The sequence below is a fragment of the Crocodylus siamensis genome, chromosome 11 (assembly GCF_052110815.1).
Source record: "Crocodylus siamensis isolate JL-2025a chromosome 11, ASM5211081v1, whole genome shotgun sequence".
Taxonomy (NCBI): Eukaryota; Metazoa; Chordata; order Crocodylia; family Crocodylidae; genus Crocodylus; species Crocodylus siamensis.
The window spans coordinates 3,666,170-3,680,958 of NC_143405.1; the positions used below are offsets into that span (position 1 = coordinate 3,666,170).

A 14,789-nucleotide genomic window follows, 5' to 3' on the forward strand; every position below is an offset into this window, starting at 1 on the left:
CATGACAGGTTGGCTGCTTTGCATCAGTTTAACTCTGAACTCAGAATATAAATTGAAGATGTAACTCAATTCTATCTTGTGTAATCAAAATAGAAGAAAAACTGGCCCCTTTCAAACAGATTTGCATGAAGAGTGTTTCTCCTCCCCTACAACTTGGCTGGTGTTGTGAGTTTCCCCTCCTCTTTCAATCTAATTTATCCTCTGCTAAAATAATTTCGTTATTTTCTAGGTGAGCCACCTATTTATCGTTTTTGGAAAGATACTTTGAAAAGCCTAGATACTTTTACCCCTAATGCTGGCACTGCACAGATGGTCGAAACTACAGCATATGCTTTGCTTACCGCTCTGAAGGGTGGGGACAAGATTTATGCCAATCCAGTCATTAGATGGTTGTCTGAAGAACAGAGGTTTGGTGGTGGATTTTATTCAACACAGGTACATTTTTAAATGTTTCACTCTCGTTTTTCAAATAGCAAATCTAAGAAGCTTAAGAAGTAGGGAAATACCATTATCTATCTGGCATGACAAACTGTGGGCTCTGTAAGTTGCATGAGAATCAGAGGAATTTGTTCATATGATCAGTTCCAGTTGTGGGAATATAATAGGAACTTTAGAAGTGCTAGCAGACCTCAGCCACTTATTTACACAGACACTTGTAAACTCACTCCGCTGACTCTGTGTGAAAATATATACCAGTAAAAATAAAATTCGCTAAAATAGTTACCAAACCAAAATAACTTATGAGTCTGAATTTTTTATTGTTTTCCAAAAAAAAAAGAGCTTTATTTATATGTGGAAATGCTTTCAAAATGTTGAATTCACTTGCAATTCTGAACATTAATTATAATCAAGTGACATTTCTAGTGGCAAACTTTCTAGTATCTTTCTTGGCCAAAAGTCACCCCACACTAAATTTGATAATTTGTGCAAACTTTGCATTTCTGCCAATAATAGAATGGAGCAGTCTCTCTGCACAGATCTGGTCAAATTTCATGTGCTAGCCTGAGGGATACAGGTTGTAGCTGTACGGTTTACAGGCAAAAGGAATCAGAACTCGTGGTAGAGGTGATGTCTTGTATTAGACCAACTAGATATTTGCAAAAAATTCTTTATTTGCAAGCTTTTAGGTGCACTCACTCTCCTCAGGCTTAGGAGAATGCAGAGATTATAAAATTTCTCTTAGGTGGAAATGAAAAGTCATGTTTCACAGGAGAAATTAAGGTGTTGGAAGATCTCCTGGCTGGAGTAGTTCATTTTGTGCAAATTAGGTTCAGATAAAAGTTAGAACAGTCTATTTATCTCAAAGTTGTCTGGTGTCAAGCAGGATGTTGAATTATGTTTCCTTCTGGTTATGATGTTTCATCTTTCACAGGAGGGTGGGATGATGAAATGCTCTCCTGGGCAAGGAATTTCTCTTGTGTGGAGGCTCTATGAACATACAGATTTAGCACGAAAAAAAGGCAGGAGCCAGGATGTCAGCTTTCAGGTTCTAAGCGTGCATTTACTGACACCTTATTGAAAAATAAATTACATGTAAACATGCCCACATAGGCAGTGTTAAATACCTTATCATTGTCTTTAAAGTATTTTAAAGTATTTATAGCTCATTATATGCCTTCCTGCTTAGGGATAAAATGTTTAACAATCCATTATTGCACTTTTGTTTTAGTTCCAGTAGTAATTCTTCCTAATTGATTTTTGACAGGATACAATTAATGCCCTGGAAGCTCTGACTGAATATTCCATTCTTGCTAAACATCTTTCTTTGGATATGAATGTTAAGGTGGCTTACAAAAATCATGGGGACCTTCACCTCTACAAACTGACAGAACAAAATTTCATTGGAAGGCCCGTGACAGTGAGTGAATAGTACCAGCTTTGCAAATTGAAAATTTACACAAATTCCTTTTTTAAAAATATAGTCTAGAAACATTTTAAAAATGAAGAAACATACATAGTTGAAATACCACATGATTAGCTTTTACCTTAGTACGCTAAAATCCATTTGATGCACTAAGGGATTAAAAAATTCACTGACTTAGGCCAGCAAACTCTTCTGCACATGAATAGTTTCACTCAATTCAACAGGCCTACACCTATGTGTAATATTACATTTGTAAGAATTGTTTGCAGGATCAGGAATTAATTTATGATCAGATGTACAAAAAAGATTATCAGATTTGTGTCACTTTCCCCTACCTGACTGGTAAGTGTACTCGTATTTGTGATTAAACCTATAGGTACCATTGGATGAAGACATATATGTAAGCACAACTGGTAACACTGGCTTAGCTACTGTGAATGTAAGTGCTTCAGTAAAATTTTTTGTTCTATTAGTACAGACAACAAAAGGGAGAAAGTGACATTTCTTTGTAAGCCAGAGGTGTCAAACATGCAGCCACAGGCCAGCTCTAGTCTGTGGAGTTGTATCATCTAGCCTGTGGGGCTCCTGAAGGAGTCAGGATTTTGGGGAAGGGCCTGCTGACAAATTCCAGAATACTGAGCGCCATTAGGGACATGCTTCAGCTGTGGTGTGGTAAGCAATGGCTGCGCTAACTCTTGTGGTTCCCTGATGTCACTTGCCCTATCACCATTCATCCCATTTGCCAGAGGTGGGTTTGGATCCAGCCTGTGAGGAGTACTAGGGTCTGGATCTGGACTAGGGAACCAAACAAGTTTGACACCCCTGCTGTATGTCCTCCCTTCTGCTTTCTATTGTCTTGCTCAAAAATGCAGATCTTGTTTGGAGTACATTTAAAACTTATGTCAAGAAGTGTGATTCCATTACAATAATAGAGTGGTGCCTGCTTTCACTTCGGTTCTGAACGTAATTAGTTTGTTTTAAGTTATCAGACTGCTCCAGGATATTGTCTCGTTATTTTATCTAGGCTTTTTTTTGCCTGAAATAAAATGAATGAACTACCTCTGGTGATTTATTCCTGGTGAAGTTATGGAAGTTATTCCCCCCCCTATGCAAAATTTTCTGTTCCAAAGTTCTAACAGAGTTTAAAATTTTTAATAGTGTGGCCTTTGAGATGACAGGCCCCAGGTTTCTTCAAACTGAGTACCCCAAAATAAAGGAACCCCAAATTAGTGAATGCTTTTGAAAATTTGCCCTCAATAATTTTTCTTTCTCTTTACTTTGTAGTTTGTATTATTGTTTACTAAACATGTTACGACACTATTATCGATTTACTTACTACCCTTTGGTGTAGAACATTGCCTAATTGAACAAGACATCTTTATATTTGTTGTTCTTCTATAGCAAGCAGTACCACAATCTCATTTAGATGTGTGGGCTGAATTTATGCACATTACAAGCATTTTCTCATCACCTTAAGCATTTTTTCCATTCAATATTTAGAGAGGAATAATTGCTGCATCTCTTCATATGCTGACTTACTCTGTGGAATATTGCTGTCTTATCCCTCAACGATATCTTAGAATCTAAAAATTAAATGCTTTTATGCTTCAGGCTCATATGTGTAGTATCAGGAATTGCTTAGTCAGTGTTTTCATCCCTTTAAATCAAAATAGGGACAATTTTTCTTTCAAAGTTACGGTTTACTGCTATAGTAATCATTCGGTCTTTCTATCATGGATAAGTGAAAAATAGTCGTGTTGGATGTCTTTTAGCTATACCATAAGTTGGTTGCTTTTGTCTGATTTTTAAATTTTCACAGCTGCTCATCAGTTGTGAGAATCGTTTACTCTATGAGTTTTCTTTTGTCTGTTTCATTTGTACACATGTAGGTGAGAACGGTGTATCATACAATCAGTACTTCTGACGAGATATGTAACTTTGAATTGACTATTACTCCAGAGACAGAACAAGGTAATGGACAGTGATAATCTTTTAAAAACAACAGAAGGATGGTGCAGGAAAAATGTACTTTGATTAACAATGTTCAGTATTAAAAATTAAAGCATGAACACTCTTTCATTTTCCAAGGACTCTGTGGCCTTTACCTAGAGACAAGACTACAGAAAATAAATAGATATAGCCTATAATATACATACGTATACATTTGCATGCACATCTCTTCCTTTTCTGATTAGAATTACTTGAACTTAAGCTTTTTCTGGGTTATAAAGTGATACAGCAACAGAAGGGTAGGTTTTCCATCTAGTTTGCATATCAAATATTGCTAATGTCCATCCTAGCTAGTTTGCTTTATTCCATGGAACTTCTCACTTGTTAGTGCCTAGACTTTATATAACTTCACCTTCATCCCAGTTCATTTATTTGTCAATCACAGTTGTTTGTTTAATAATTGTACAGCTCTTATTTTACAGAAGAAGTAAGATGGGGAAGCAGGGTGTTCAACTTAGCAAAGTGCTACATATTTTGGTCCAGATCCATCAGAGCACTTAAAGGTTTAACTATCAATATGTCAGTAGCCTCATTTACTGTATTGCTCTGATTATAACCCTGCCTTCTTTTCCTCCAAAAGAATAAAAAAGCAGACTCAGCTTATACATTGTTCAATGTATTATCCAGCCCCCTACTTGATTGCTGTACCTTAAGTATTTTTTTGCATGCACTAAAATTACCGAGTCATATTTTTTACTGTCAGTTTTTATTTTACTATTTTTAGATAATTTAGTCCTTTGAGTTCTTTCCCTAGGGATTGGATTTTCCTGTCAGATTTTATAAGGGAAGTAATAGCTGATGGTCTTTATCTGTAAAACTTTTTTCTTTAAAATTGAATCTGAAAAATGTGGGGCTGAAATCTCCAAGGCTGAGTTGCAGCTGGAACAGTATGGTACTTAATAAGCACATACTCAGAACTTCAGTAGTTCAAAGCATAAACACTGGCATTTCAGCTGGCATGTAAGTGCAAAATAATGTTTGCTTATGGGTGGACTATGGGTTCCTATTAAAAATAGTTTTTTAAAACAATTTTAAATATATATTTCCTCATGAATATGAAAACATTTTTATGAGAACCCATTCATATCAATGTGTTATACATTGCACAGCTGCTTGTAAAGAATTACAAAGGTACTAATATTGTTCTGTTTAACCTATAAAAGATAAAAGAAGACAAGAGGGGGAAATACCTCAGCGTCTAAAAGCCTGTGCAAAGTAAGTAACAATCCTGAATTTGGGGGTCTTCTGGTCTCCAGTATTTCCCTACATGGGGATTAAAGTCCTGGCAGGTCAGTTAAGCCAGAGGAGCAGCATCAAGGGACCATATTCTAGCCAAGATTCTGGCCCTGGATGTGCCTATTAAGGTTACTTTGAGACTGTTACTTAGACATGTTTTGTCTTTTCAGGATGCAGAACTATGGCCTTAATTTACATTAGCACAATTGTTATCTTGGTTACTTTGGAAAGAAATTAGATTAAAACAGTAATTCTGTTTTCACCTGCTAGCTATGGTAAATTCTCTTCTGTCCTCCTTATAGTACTGTGCTGGGGCAAGGTCAAAGTTCAGTAGCTGTATGAGGCAAGGACTGCATTTAATGTTATATTTGTATTGAACCTCTAAGTGCCATAGTAATGCGAATAAAATGGTAAATTCTTAATTGATTTTACTGATAAAAATCTTTAGTCATTGAATTGAAGTCATTAGAGGTCATATGGATTTACATTGCCACAAGTGAGGACAGAATTTGCTCTCAAAGGTTTTTTGAGGGCCATGCTTAAAGAAGGCTGGTGTTGCCATTTCAGTTCCAGCTATGAAAATTTAACTTTTAATTCCGTGTAGGTACAAGCCTGGTGCAAGAGAACCACGGTCAGAGTCTGCACATGCAGTGATGGATATAAGTTTGCCTAGTGGAGTGGAAGCAGATGAAGAAGATTTATATGTTGTAAATATTGAATAAGAATTTGTTTTTACTTGTTTGTGGGGGTTTTGTTGGTTTGCTTTACAAAACTGACAGCATTTGTTGTCTTTCATTTCTTTTAAGATAGTAGTTCAGGTTTACATCATTGTCTCTACTTTATTTCAAAACACTCCTCTCACCTTAACTGGAATTTTTTGCTTGAGTCTAAATTCGATGGGTTTGTTTGTTTTTTTACCTATTATATGTCTTACCCAGTTTCCTCTGGATAAAGATTGAATTTGAAATTTGCAAGTTTTGAATGCAGTGGGAATTGAAGCTTACAGCAATGGGAGCCAAAGGAAATGTTTGGATCTGGATTCAAATGTTGTATAGTTCAAGAATGTTTAGAATACATAGTTTTATATTTTATTATTTTTCTCTCAAGTTGATAAAAGGACCGCTTCCCTATAATAGAGGTTCATTCACAAATAGATTCACAAGACAGTCATATACACTGGTAGATAAGGTTTTGCGTCTCAAAATTGTGTTAAAATCATTGAGCAAAAAGTTTTAAGCAAGACAGTCTAAAAAAAATTTCTTTTAATAAGCTAACTAAAACTTTTCTCTTCTTTCGCCTCAGCTTGCAGCTGGAGTTGATCAGTTGATAAGAAGCTATGAGATAAAGGATGGACATATTATTATACAGATAGACTCGGTAGATCCTCTGTTTTATTTCCTATATTTATTTACAGTTGCTAACACATCTTATTTGCCTTGTAACACAGTGCTTTCTTTTGGAGTCTCTTTAATCCCTGCATCTCTCAAACAGGTACCAGCTAATAAATTCTTCTGTGTTGCATTCCGAATAAATGAGATTTTTCGTGTTGGAATGCTGAGTCCTGCCACGTTCACTGTATATGAATATCATGCACCAGGTATATGTTTCACTTCTTTGAATTCATGTCTTTTGCTCTCACAGGACTTTTTTTATAGCTCATTTTTATAGCTATGGACTCATGAAGACTGAAGTGAACAGTATGATAGCTGCTGTAGGCTCCTGAGCAGCAGCTCTTTCCCCTTTTGAAAAGGCTAGAATTGTATATTTGAGCATACCCCAACAGTTTTTCTTTTTCCCCAGCATTTAACCCAAATTATGATAAGGTTTATTTAAACACCACCCATGTCTAGCTGACATGTTCTAAATTAGATTCTTTTATAATTGGTCTTACAAGTGGTTGGATTTTTTTACATTCTTTTTTTTTCTTCCCCTTCCTTTTTGTAGATAAAAAGTGCACCATTTTTTATAATCCTTATGGAGATGACAGGCTTGTCAAGCTGTGTGAAGGAAATGAGTGTAAATGCATGGAAGGTAAACACTGTTAAAACCACTGTTTCATTACTGTTTGGAGGATGCAGTTTAGTACTTGAGATCCTTCTTGGTAAATGCACTCATTACAGCTGTAAGGAGCTATATGTTATATTTCTAAAAAATACATGCATGCCTAACAGATTATACACTTATTACTTTTTAAACTTAAAAAAGATACATGGATTTTAACCACATATCACTTACTGACTTTAGTTTCACTGATTAAATGAGAATTGAAGGGTTCCCTCCATTGCTATCTAAGGATTAAGTTGTGTTCCAATATGTTCTCTCTCAATTCTGGGTTCTGATAGTCTGTTCTGGGCAAATAGAACTTCATGGCATGTTAAAGAAGGGCTCATGCTGACATGGGTTACTAACACTAACTATACATCTCTTTCACTAATCATAGCAGAGTGCAGTCAAATGAGAAAGAAGTTAGATCTCTCAGTATCTGCTGATACCCGGAAAGAAGTTGCATGCCAACAAGACATTGCATACGGTAAGATTTTTTTTATTGGTCAGTGCATGCTTTCTGAAAAAGAAATGGATGGTGCATGACTAGTCAACATGATCAAAACCTCCATGATGTTCTTACAAACTTTGACATGCTTTGTTGCTTGAAGCAATGCATCATTTGTCAATTTTTCTGCAAAAAACAATTTCTGCTGGTTTGATTGATGAGACTCCTGTTAATAATAAAATGTGTACCCACAGAACAGAATATACCTCTACTTACCCCCCCCTAAATTAAAATAATGAAATCTGGATAAATTGATGTTTTTTGTAGAAATTACATAATTAGGACAGTCCTTAAGGAATGCCATGATTTCTGAAATGGTCCAATGGCCTTAACTAAAGTCAGAGGAGTTATGATTACTTGGTACCTCTTGGGATTTGACCTACTTTTCTTTATAGAGGCTGTCTACTGATCAAATGTGATAAAAATGAAATAAAAAATAAAGCCCCTCTGTTGGTTTCAGTTGACTCTGGTAAGCAAAGTCCCCTGTTTCAGGTATGTCTGTAGTCCTGAGGGTTTCTTACCAGCTTGAATTATTTGTTCATGGCGCACTCTTTTTATTTTTGATTTGCCTCCAAAAAGGCATGAAAAGGGGTGGGGAAAATCTTTTTTCTTAAAAAAAAAAAAAGTTAATCAAAAATATACCAGTCCCAAAAGACAGCATGCTTGATCACCTGCATATAGTTGATATCTGGGTTTTGTAAAGATCTAAGAACAGTTTTGATTTGATGTGTTAATATATGCTGTAATACCTAAGCACATGTAATTAGGTAGATTATGATAAAAAGGTATCAGATGCATTTGGATTTGTTTTATTTCTGCCTTCTTCAAACATGTCTTGATTGTGTGTATTTTCCTTAATTTTTAAATGTTAGCTCAGGAAGTAAAAAAAAAATCATTTTCTGAAGTCCTTTCAAGACTGGGTCAAAACCATGCTATTTAACCATGTTTGAATTTAACCATGTCTTAGATTAGCAGGATGCTACCATGACTTCCCTGACCAGAAAGGATAATTACTGTAGTCTGAGAATGTGCTAACCACACTGGACTTTTATATGTACATTTGGGAGTCTGTGGCAGGGTTATATAAAGTATTTCTCAGTTGTAGAAAATCCTGCCCAATTGAGTCATGTCAGATCCATGTTAAAATGTGATTATAGCTGCCACAGTTCTGTGCAAGCAATGAAATGTTAAATCATGTATTCTCTGTAACTGATAAAAAAAACAAGTAGTGTAGACTTGTACAACACTGATCCTTTATACAATCCTTTGTATATGGTATTGAATACGTGGAAATTCTATTACCTCATTTCCTTTGTTTCTGCATTTCTACAGGATTGTAAGTTGCTTAGCCTAAAAAGAAGACTGATGTAATGTGAATTTGGAGAAGATTAGTCAGAAATTCAGACATAGTTTTGAGTAGCAAAGGTCTGAATAAATTCAGACACATACACATTTAAAATCAACTCAGATTTAAAACGACACTAAATAAATAATATTGTGGGTATGTGGCTTAAGAATTGCAGCATGAAAACCGTGATCAGAGTTAATTGGCTAAATTTTTCCAGTGTTTAATGAAAGGGGGGGTTAGACCTCCTTTTCTTCCAAAGTTAATAGACTGAGTTATTTTGAAGTCTTGTGTGTGGGTGTTTTGTGTAGGACCCGATATTAAATCATGTCTAGTCAGCATGAATAATACGTATTCAAATATTAACTTGTCGTAACAGAAAGGCTCTGATCCACAGAGTTATTTAGGTGTCCATTTGGGTTTGGGCCAAAATGTTTACCTTGATGTGAGGGTTCAACTCTTCACTTTGAGTGCTATGCAGCATTTTGTGCATTGTTTGCTCACCTGATTTGCAGTCACCTAGAGATGGTTGGATTTCAGTATCTGTATGTTTGTGTGGTTGAAGCAATCCAACTGCATCCTGAATCATGAAATTTGATTAGCCTTATAAGTGTCATAGTTTGTCCAATAATGAATATTACAAATGGATATAATATTCTCCATCTGAACATCTGTAGTTGATTTACAAGACTGTACTGCAAAGCAAAAGAAAACCAGTTGTTTTTCCTGAAACAAAAGAAATTTTGTGTTCCTTTCCTAACAGTCTATAAAGTGAAAATCTTGTCTTACAAAGAAGAAGGTAGTTTTATTAAGTATACAGCAACTCTTCTGGATGTCTATAAAAGAGGTGAGCGTACTAATTGTAATCAACTTACCTAGCTTGTTTAAAGTGAATGTTGTCTTAAGTGATCACTCAAGCATCTGACATAAAGCCAGAGGCACAATGCAGCTCGGCACCCAGGGCAGCAGCTACGCAAAGGGGCGGTGGCAACTTCTGGTGGCAGCCACACTGCTGGCACAGTCACGTGGCTGCAGTGGCAGCCGTTCCTTTCCACTGCCCTTTTCCTTCCCCTTCCAAGTCAGTGCCTGGGGAGCTGCCCTGGTCAGCCCATCCTAGTTATACCACTGCAAAAATCAGTAAAACTATGAGGTCTTCTAATAAAGGTGCATAACTCTACTTGCTACTTTTGAGAATTCATAAGGAAGGAATCTTGGAACGGCAGTCTTCTTTTGTTTTTACCACCAGATTTATAATGTGGTAACTTGTATCAGCACCGTTATTACCATTGTTTATAGACTTGTGGTCCTTGCTCTTGCTATAAACAAACAACTAGATGAAGACTAAAGGAAACTCCCTATGGGATATGACAGGCTTGGGCACTGGATATTTAATTGGCAGTAGGGATTATAACACAGCTTGGGTCAGCGATGCACATAACATTTATAATGTGATATGGGAATGCTCTTTTGGGTTTTCAAAACTTCCTGCTCTAGTTAGCTACCCATGCCACCTCTTCTTGTAGCATGGGAGCAGTGTTCTTGTGATGCTGCACAGCTGATTAGTCACCTGTTTTGGTGTGCCAAACTGACAGAAGCTTTGGTGGGTATTTTTTAAGGAAGTTGCTTTAGCATTCATTTTATGAAATTTTCCAGCATAATAACTTCATCCTTTCTACTCCAGGGGGGGCTTTAGCCCAAAAAAATGATGAAATAACTTTTGTTAAAAAGAACACCTGTTTTGATGTGGTATTGAATCCAGGAGAACAGTATTTGATCATGGGAAAAGAGGCCTTACGAATTGTAGTTGGCTTCAGTTTCAAGTAAGTATATTATCAGGAAGTGCTGACCTCTCTTCAAAGCATAGCATTGTTCATTCCTATAAAAATGGCAAAGTCTTTGTACATTTCTAATCATACTCTTGGTTATATAATCAATCCAGTCTTTTAGTTAAGGACTTGTTTAATCAATTTTTGCATTAGCCAGTGTTCTTATAATTATTCATTCCTTCAGTTGTGCACATCTAAAACAAAAAAATAAGGAAAAAAGGAATCCATTTGACATCAGAATTTTCTACCCTGTCCAGGATTTTTCCAGTCCTTATCCACTAGACTGGGGACAGAAATTATACATAAGTCGGTATAAGTGTTTGGAAACCAGTTCAAATCTGTAACACAACAGAAGTTCAGTGCACATAAACTGTTTTCAAAATGACCAAAACAGGTTTAAGATAAACCTGGATGGATGCAGTATCAGACTTAACTGATTTAAGTTAAATTGGTTTCTTGAGCTTCTATCCCAGATCCCCTCTGGATTCAAGTTAACTCCCAGTTCCCAAGCATCCCAGGATGCTTTGCACCTCCCCTGCAACTCCCTGCTCCCCCCTCCTCCCCACACAGGGTGAATGGGCTAGCCTTGGCCCTAGCTGTCTGCTCCAGTCAAGCAGGGAGGCATGCTCTAGCCTCTCGCCAAGTTCTGGCCTGGGCCACTGCAGGCATGTGGCTGCATTTGTGGAATCAAAAGTGAATGTCTGATCATTTGCTTATTGGTTCAGTCTGCGCAGCTTAGACTAACCTGCAAAGATTGAATCATTTCAGCCTCAGGCTTTTTGACTGTCTGTACATAGCCCTGATCAACTTTATCCTTTGTCTTTATAGATACCAGTATCCTTTAGACTCCAAGACTTGGATTGAGTGGTGGCCTTCAAACACAGCATGTCCTTCTTGTAAACAGTTTGTAGCGACCATGGAAGGATTTGTTGAAGATTTGTTAATCTTTGGCTGTTAATTTACTTGGAGAATTGACTGAATAAAATTGTTCACGGGTCTCTTTAAAAATATGGGGTCTTAGCTGTTGAGTAATTCTTTTCAAACTTTAATATATACGTAGCTAGTTTTATTTGGGAAGCCCTATTTGCTTATACATAATAGACCTGTTTTTATAAGATATAATCTTTTTTAATTGTAGTTATTAAACCTGGGACAGAATTTAAAGTCCCTACAGAATTAATGCACAGACATTTGAAGCTGCATAAAATGAATTGGAATGCCTCTAAAACAATGGGAAATGCTGTCTTGTGCCAAAATAACAGGTGGACCCATTAAAATGCAGTATCTTATTAGAACATACATACCCTTTCCTTGGGCAAAAATACAAGGGAAAATAATATTAATAAAATTAGTTACCAAATACAAAGCTAAAAAATGTATTTTTCTTCATTTATATCTTCATATAAATTGGTGAAATACACAGTGCGACATCTCACACATCTGTCTATTAGGGTAAAATGAGTTAAAAATCTCTTTATATTTGGAATGAAATGATATTTTTATCTTACCCATCTATTTCTTGAGATCTTGTAGGGAATTGAGCGCCAAAAGGTGACATCTTTACCCCTGCACCAGCCCCTGTACTCCAGGTGAAGCATAAAAGCTCTCTAAAATGCCCAGATTTATCCAGGATGGGAAGTTTCCTTTGGGTTAAAAACTCTGGAAGATGGCTCATAATGATATGCAAATTGTGCCAAGAGCCACAATAGCCCCCTCAGTCCAGAATCCAGAGGATGTAAAGGTGATTTAGAACCACCTTAGTGCTCTCCCATCCTATTTCTTAGACTCTGTACGGTGTCACTTTTGAGTGAAATGGAGAATCTCACTTCTAATTTTTGGACCCGTATTTAGGATCTGGCTTATCAAGTGAGAGGCCCATTTTCTTCTGAAGGATTGCTTACAGAAGCAGTTGTGGCTTTTCATGTACTTTGATATGGAGTAACTAAAAATGTTGACATCTAATACACAAGTGTGGAAAATGAATCCTTAATACATGGTAATTTATACAGAAAGAGCATAATTTGTAGATAAGAAAGAATATTTCCATATCACACAGCTAAGTGACATAATGGCCTTTTAATTTGAATTAGATTTCCCCCCTGGGGGGTTGCTCTCATGTTTTAATTACATGGAACACCTTTTGATAATGGCCTTCAAATCCTGCTGGCAACAACTTAACTCTTTATACTTTTGAAGTAAATGAACAAAATTTCATGTCAAACATTTCGGGCACTTTTAAGAAACCAAATGATCGCTGTTGACAAGTGATATTCCCTTTGCACCTTTTGTAGAAGAAAAGTTAACATGCATCTTTGACCAAAATGCTCTTTCTCCTTCTATGCTTGTGCATAATAGTGTAGCCAGCTTCAGAAGAGGGCTAGCTGTATTGCATTGTGTGTACTGTGGGTTGTAGAGCATCCTGAAATGAAAGGCACTCTGTCATAAGCACCAGCTTTTACAAGAATCTGTGTACATTCTCTCTCGTTAGATGCTTGTTGAATGTGCACAGCCAGTTGCTATTTCTTACTTGCAAAGGGCTGCAGCAGTCTCAGAAGAATTCATAGTCTTAAGAGACATCTTTTATGATTTAGACATGGCAGAAGTAGCAGTCGTTTGATGAGGCACTTTCCTAACAGTCACAAATTTTGCCTTCAGTGCAGCTGAACATGCTGTGAGGCCAAAGCTATTGCTGATTAAAACGCTTTCATATATAGTACAAATAATGCACTTAAGTGTAGGCCACATCCAGATAAGTGCGGATGTACGGTATATGGCACTGCAGACCTGTTTGCAGTGCCATACATTGCACATGCAGGCATTCCTCACACTGCTACCTTGCAACATGGGGTTGGGGGTTTTTTTTGATCCTGAGGTGAAAAAAAAAAACGCACCCAAAAAAAGCGGGGCAGAGCAAATGGTGGCAGCAGCCTGTGCCATCTAAAACCAGAGCCTGGCCAGTTGGACCCATGCTCTGACTGCCAGCCAGGTTCCCAGGTGTAAGAACATTGTGGCTGCAATTTAGCCCCCAAGACCCCAGATCCCCAGGTAAGGCTGCTGGGGCCAACACAGTTGCTGGCTCCAGCCTCCCCTACCCTACTTGGGGTGACCTGTGCACGTGGCATGGGTGTTCCCCAGGGACAAGTAGCAGTGGCAAAAGGTGTGCCTCTGCTACTTGTCCCCAGGAAAACAAATATCCACACTTGTCTGGACACAGCCATAGCATACTCTTCTTTAATTGCGATTAGCATTAAAGATAAGCTTTCTATTGGGTTTAGAATATCTGGTCAAGCTTGTTCTGTGTTTCACAAGAAAGCAGGTAGTTTGCCACCTGGTGCCTTTGCATACTTCAAATGGAAGACCACTGATCATAGAATATCCTCGAATAATTAGTCATGTTTCTGTATACCGGTATTCAAATCAGACCTAGAATACATTGTAATTAACCATGAAATCCAGTGTAGAAATACAACATACACTTGGGACATTCACAAAAGTGGAATTGCATATGGTATATTTCTGAGTAAATTTACCAAGAACATGTGGTTCTTAGAGCTAAAAATAGTGTTAGCCCATTTTTACTATTCATAAGCAATGCAAGAAAAATTAAATAGTTTGAAGAATGACCTTTGAATGATCTGCTATGTATTTTGGTGCAAAAGTTAAAAGAAGGCAGCGTAAAACCAATCCAAAAAAACAAAATAGGCATATGTAATTTGTGATGAACATGTGATGCAGGGGAATCCCACTTGGAGGAAAATTAAACTTAGTGTTTCCCCTTACTGCTGCAATGCTAGAAAATTTCAGTTCTTAACCAACTTGGTAAGTCCTCTTTAAACATTTATTTAGTGAGAGTAATATATGAGTGTGCGCATGTGTACACACATGTTCGTTCTATTATTTTATGGTCTTTCAATCAGTTCTAACGATTTCTGTTCTTGTATTTGTTTCTTTTGACAG

General features: G+C 37.0%; 1 protein-coding gene across 3 annotated transcripts in view; it reads left to right on the forward strand.

Moving 5' to 3' along the window:
• Positions 1-12,194, forward strand: part of C5 (complement C5) — a 41,307-nt gene extending 29,113 nt beyond the window's left edge. The window contains exons 29-41 of one of the 3 annotated variants that reach the window (XR_016438507.1): positions 230-435; positions 1,706-1,858; positions 2,241-2,303; positions 3,754-3,835; positions 5,038-5,089; positions 5,715-5,817; positions 6,413-6,487; positions 6,602-6,707; positions 7,055-7,141; positions 7,551-7,640; positions 8,057-8,153; positions 9,770-9,853; positions 10,688-10,739. Coding sequence is in view for 2 of the 3 variants with exons in the window: in XM_090022256.1 (XP_089878382.1) it covers positions 230-435; positions 1,706-1,858; positions 2,241-2,303; positions 3,754-3,835; positions 5,038-5,089; positions 5,715-5,817; positions 6,413-6,487; positions 6,602-6,707; positions 7,055-7,141; positions 7,551-7,640; positions 9,770-9,853; positions 10,688-10,826; positions 11,661-11,790 (1,370 nt within the window). In the remaining variant the exon portion in view is untranslated. Of the gene's footprint in view, positions 1-229; positions 436-1,705; positions 1,859-2,240; positions 2,304-3,753; positions 3,836-5,037; positions 5,090-5,714; positions 5,818-6,412; positions 6,488-6,601; positions 6,708-7,054; positions 7,142-7,550; positions 7,641-8,056; positions 8,154-9,769; positions 9,854-10,687; positions 10,827-11,660 lie in introns of those variants that run through there. The other 2 variants (XM_090022256.1, XM_090022257.1) reach the window with 2 other exon arrangements.
• Positions 12,195-14,789: the final 2,595 nt, after the last annotated feature.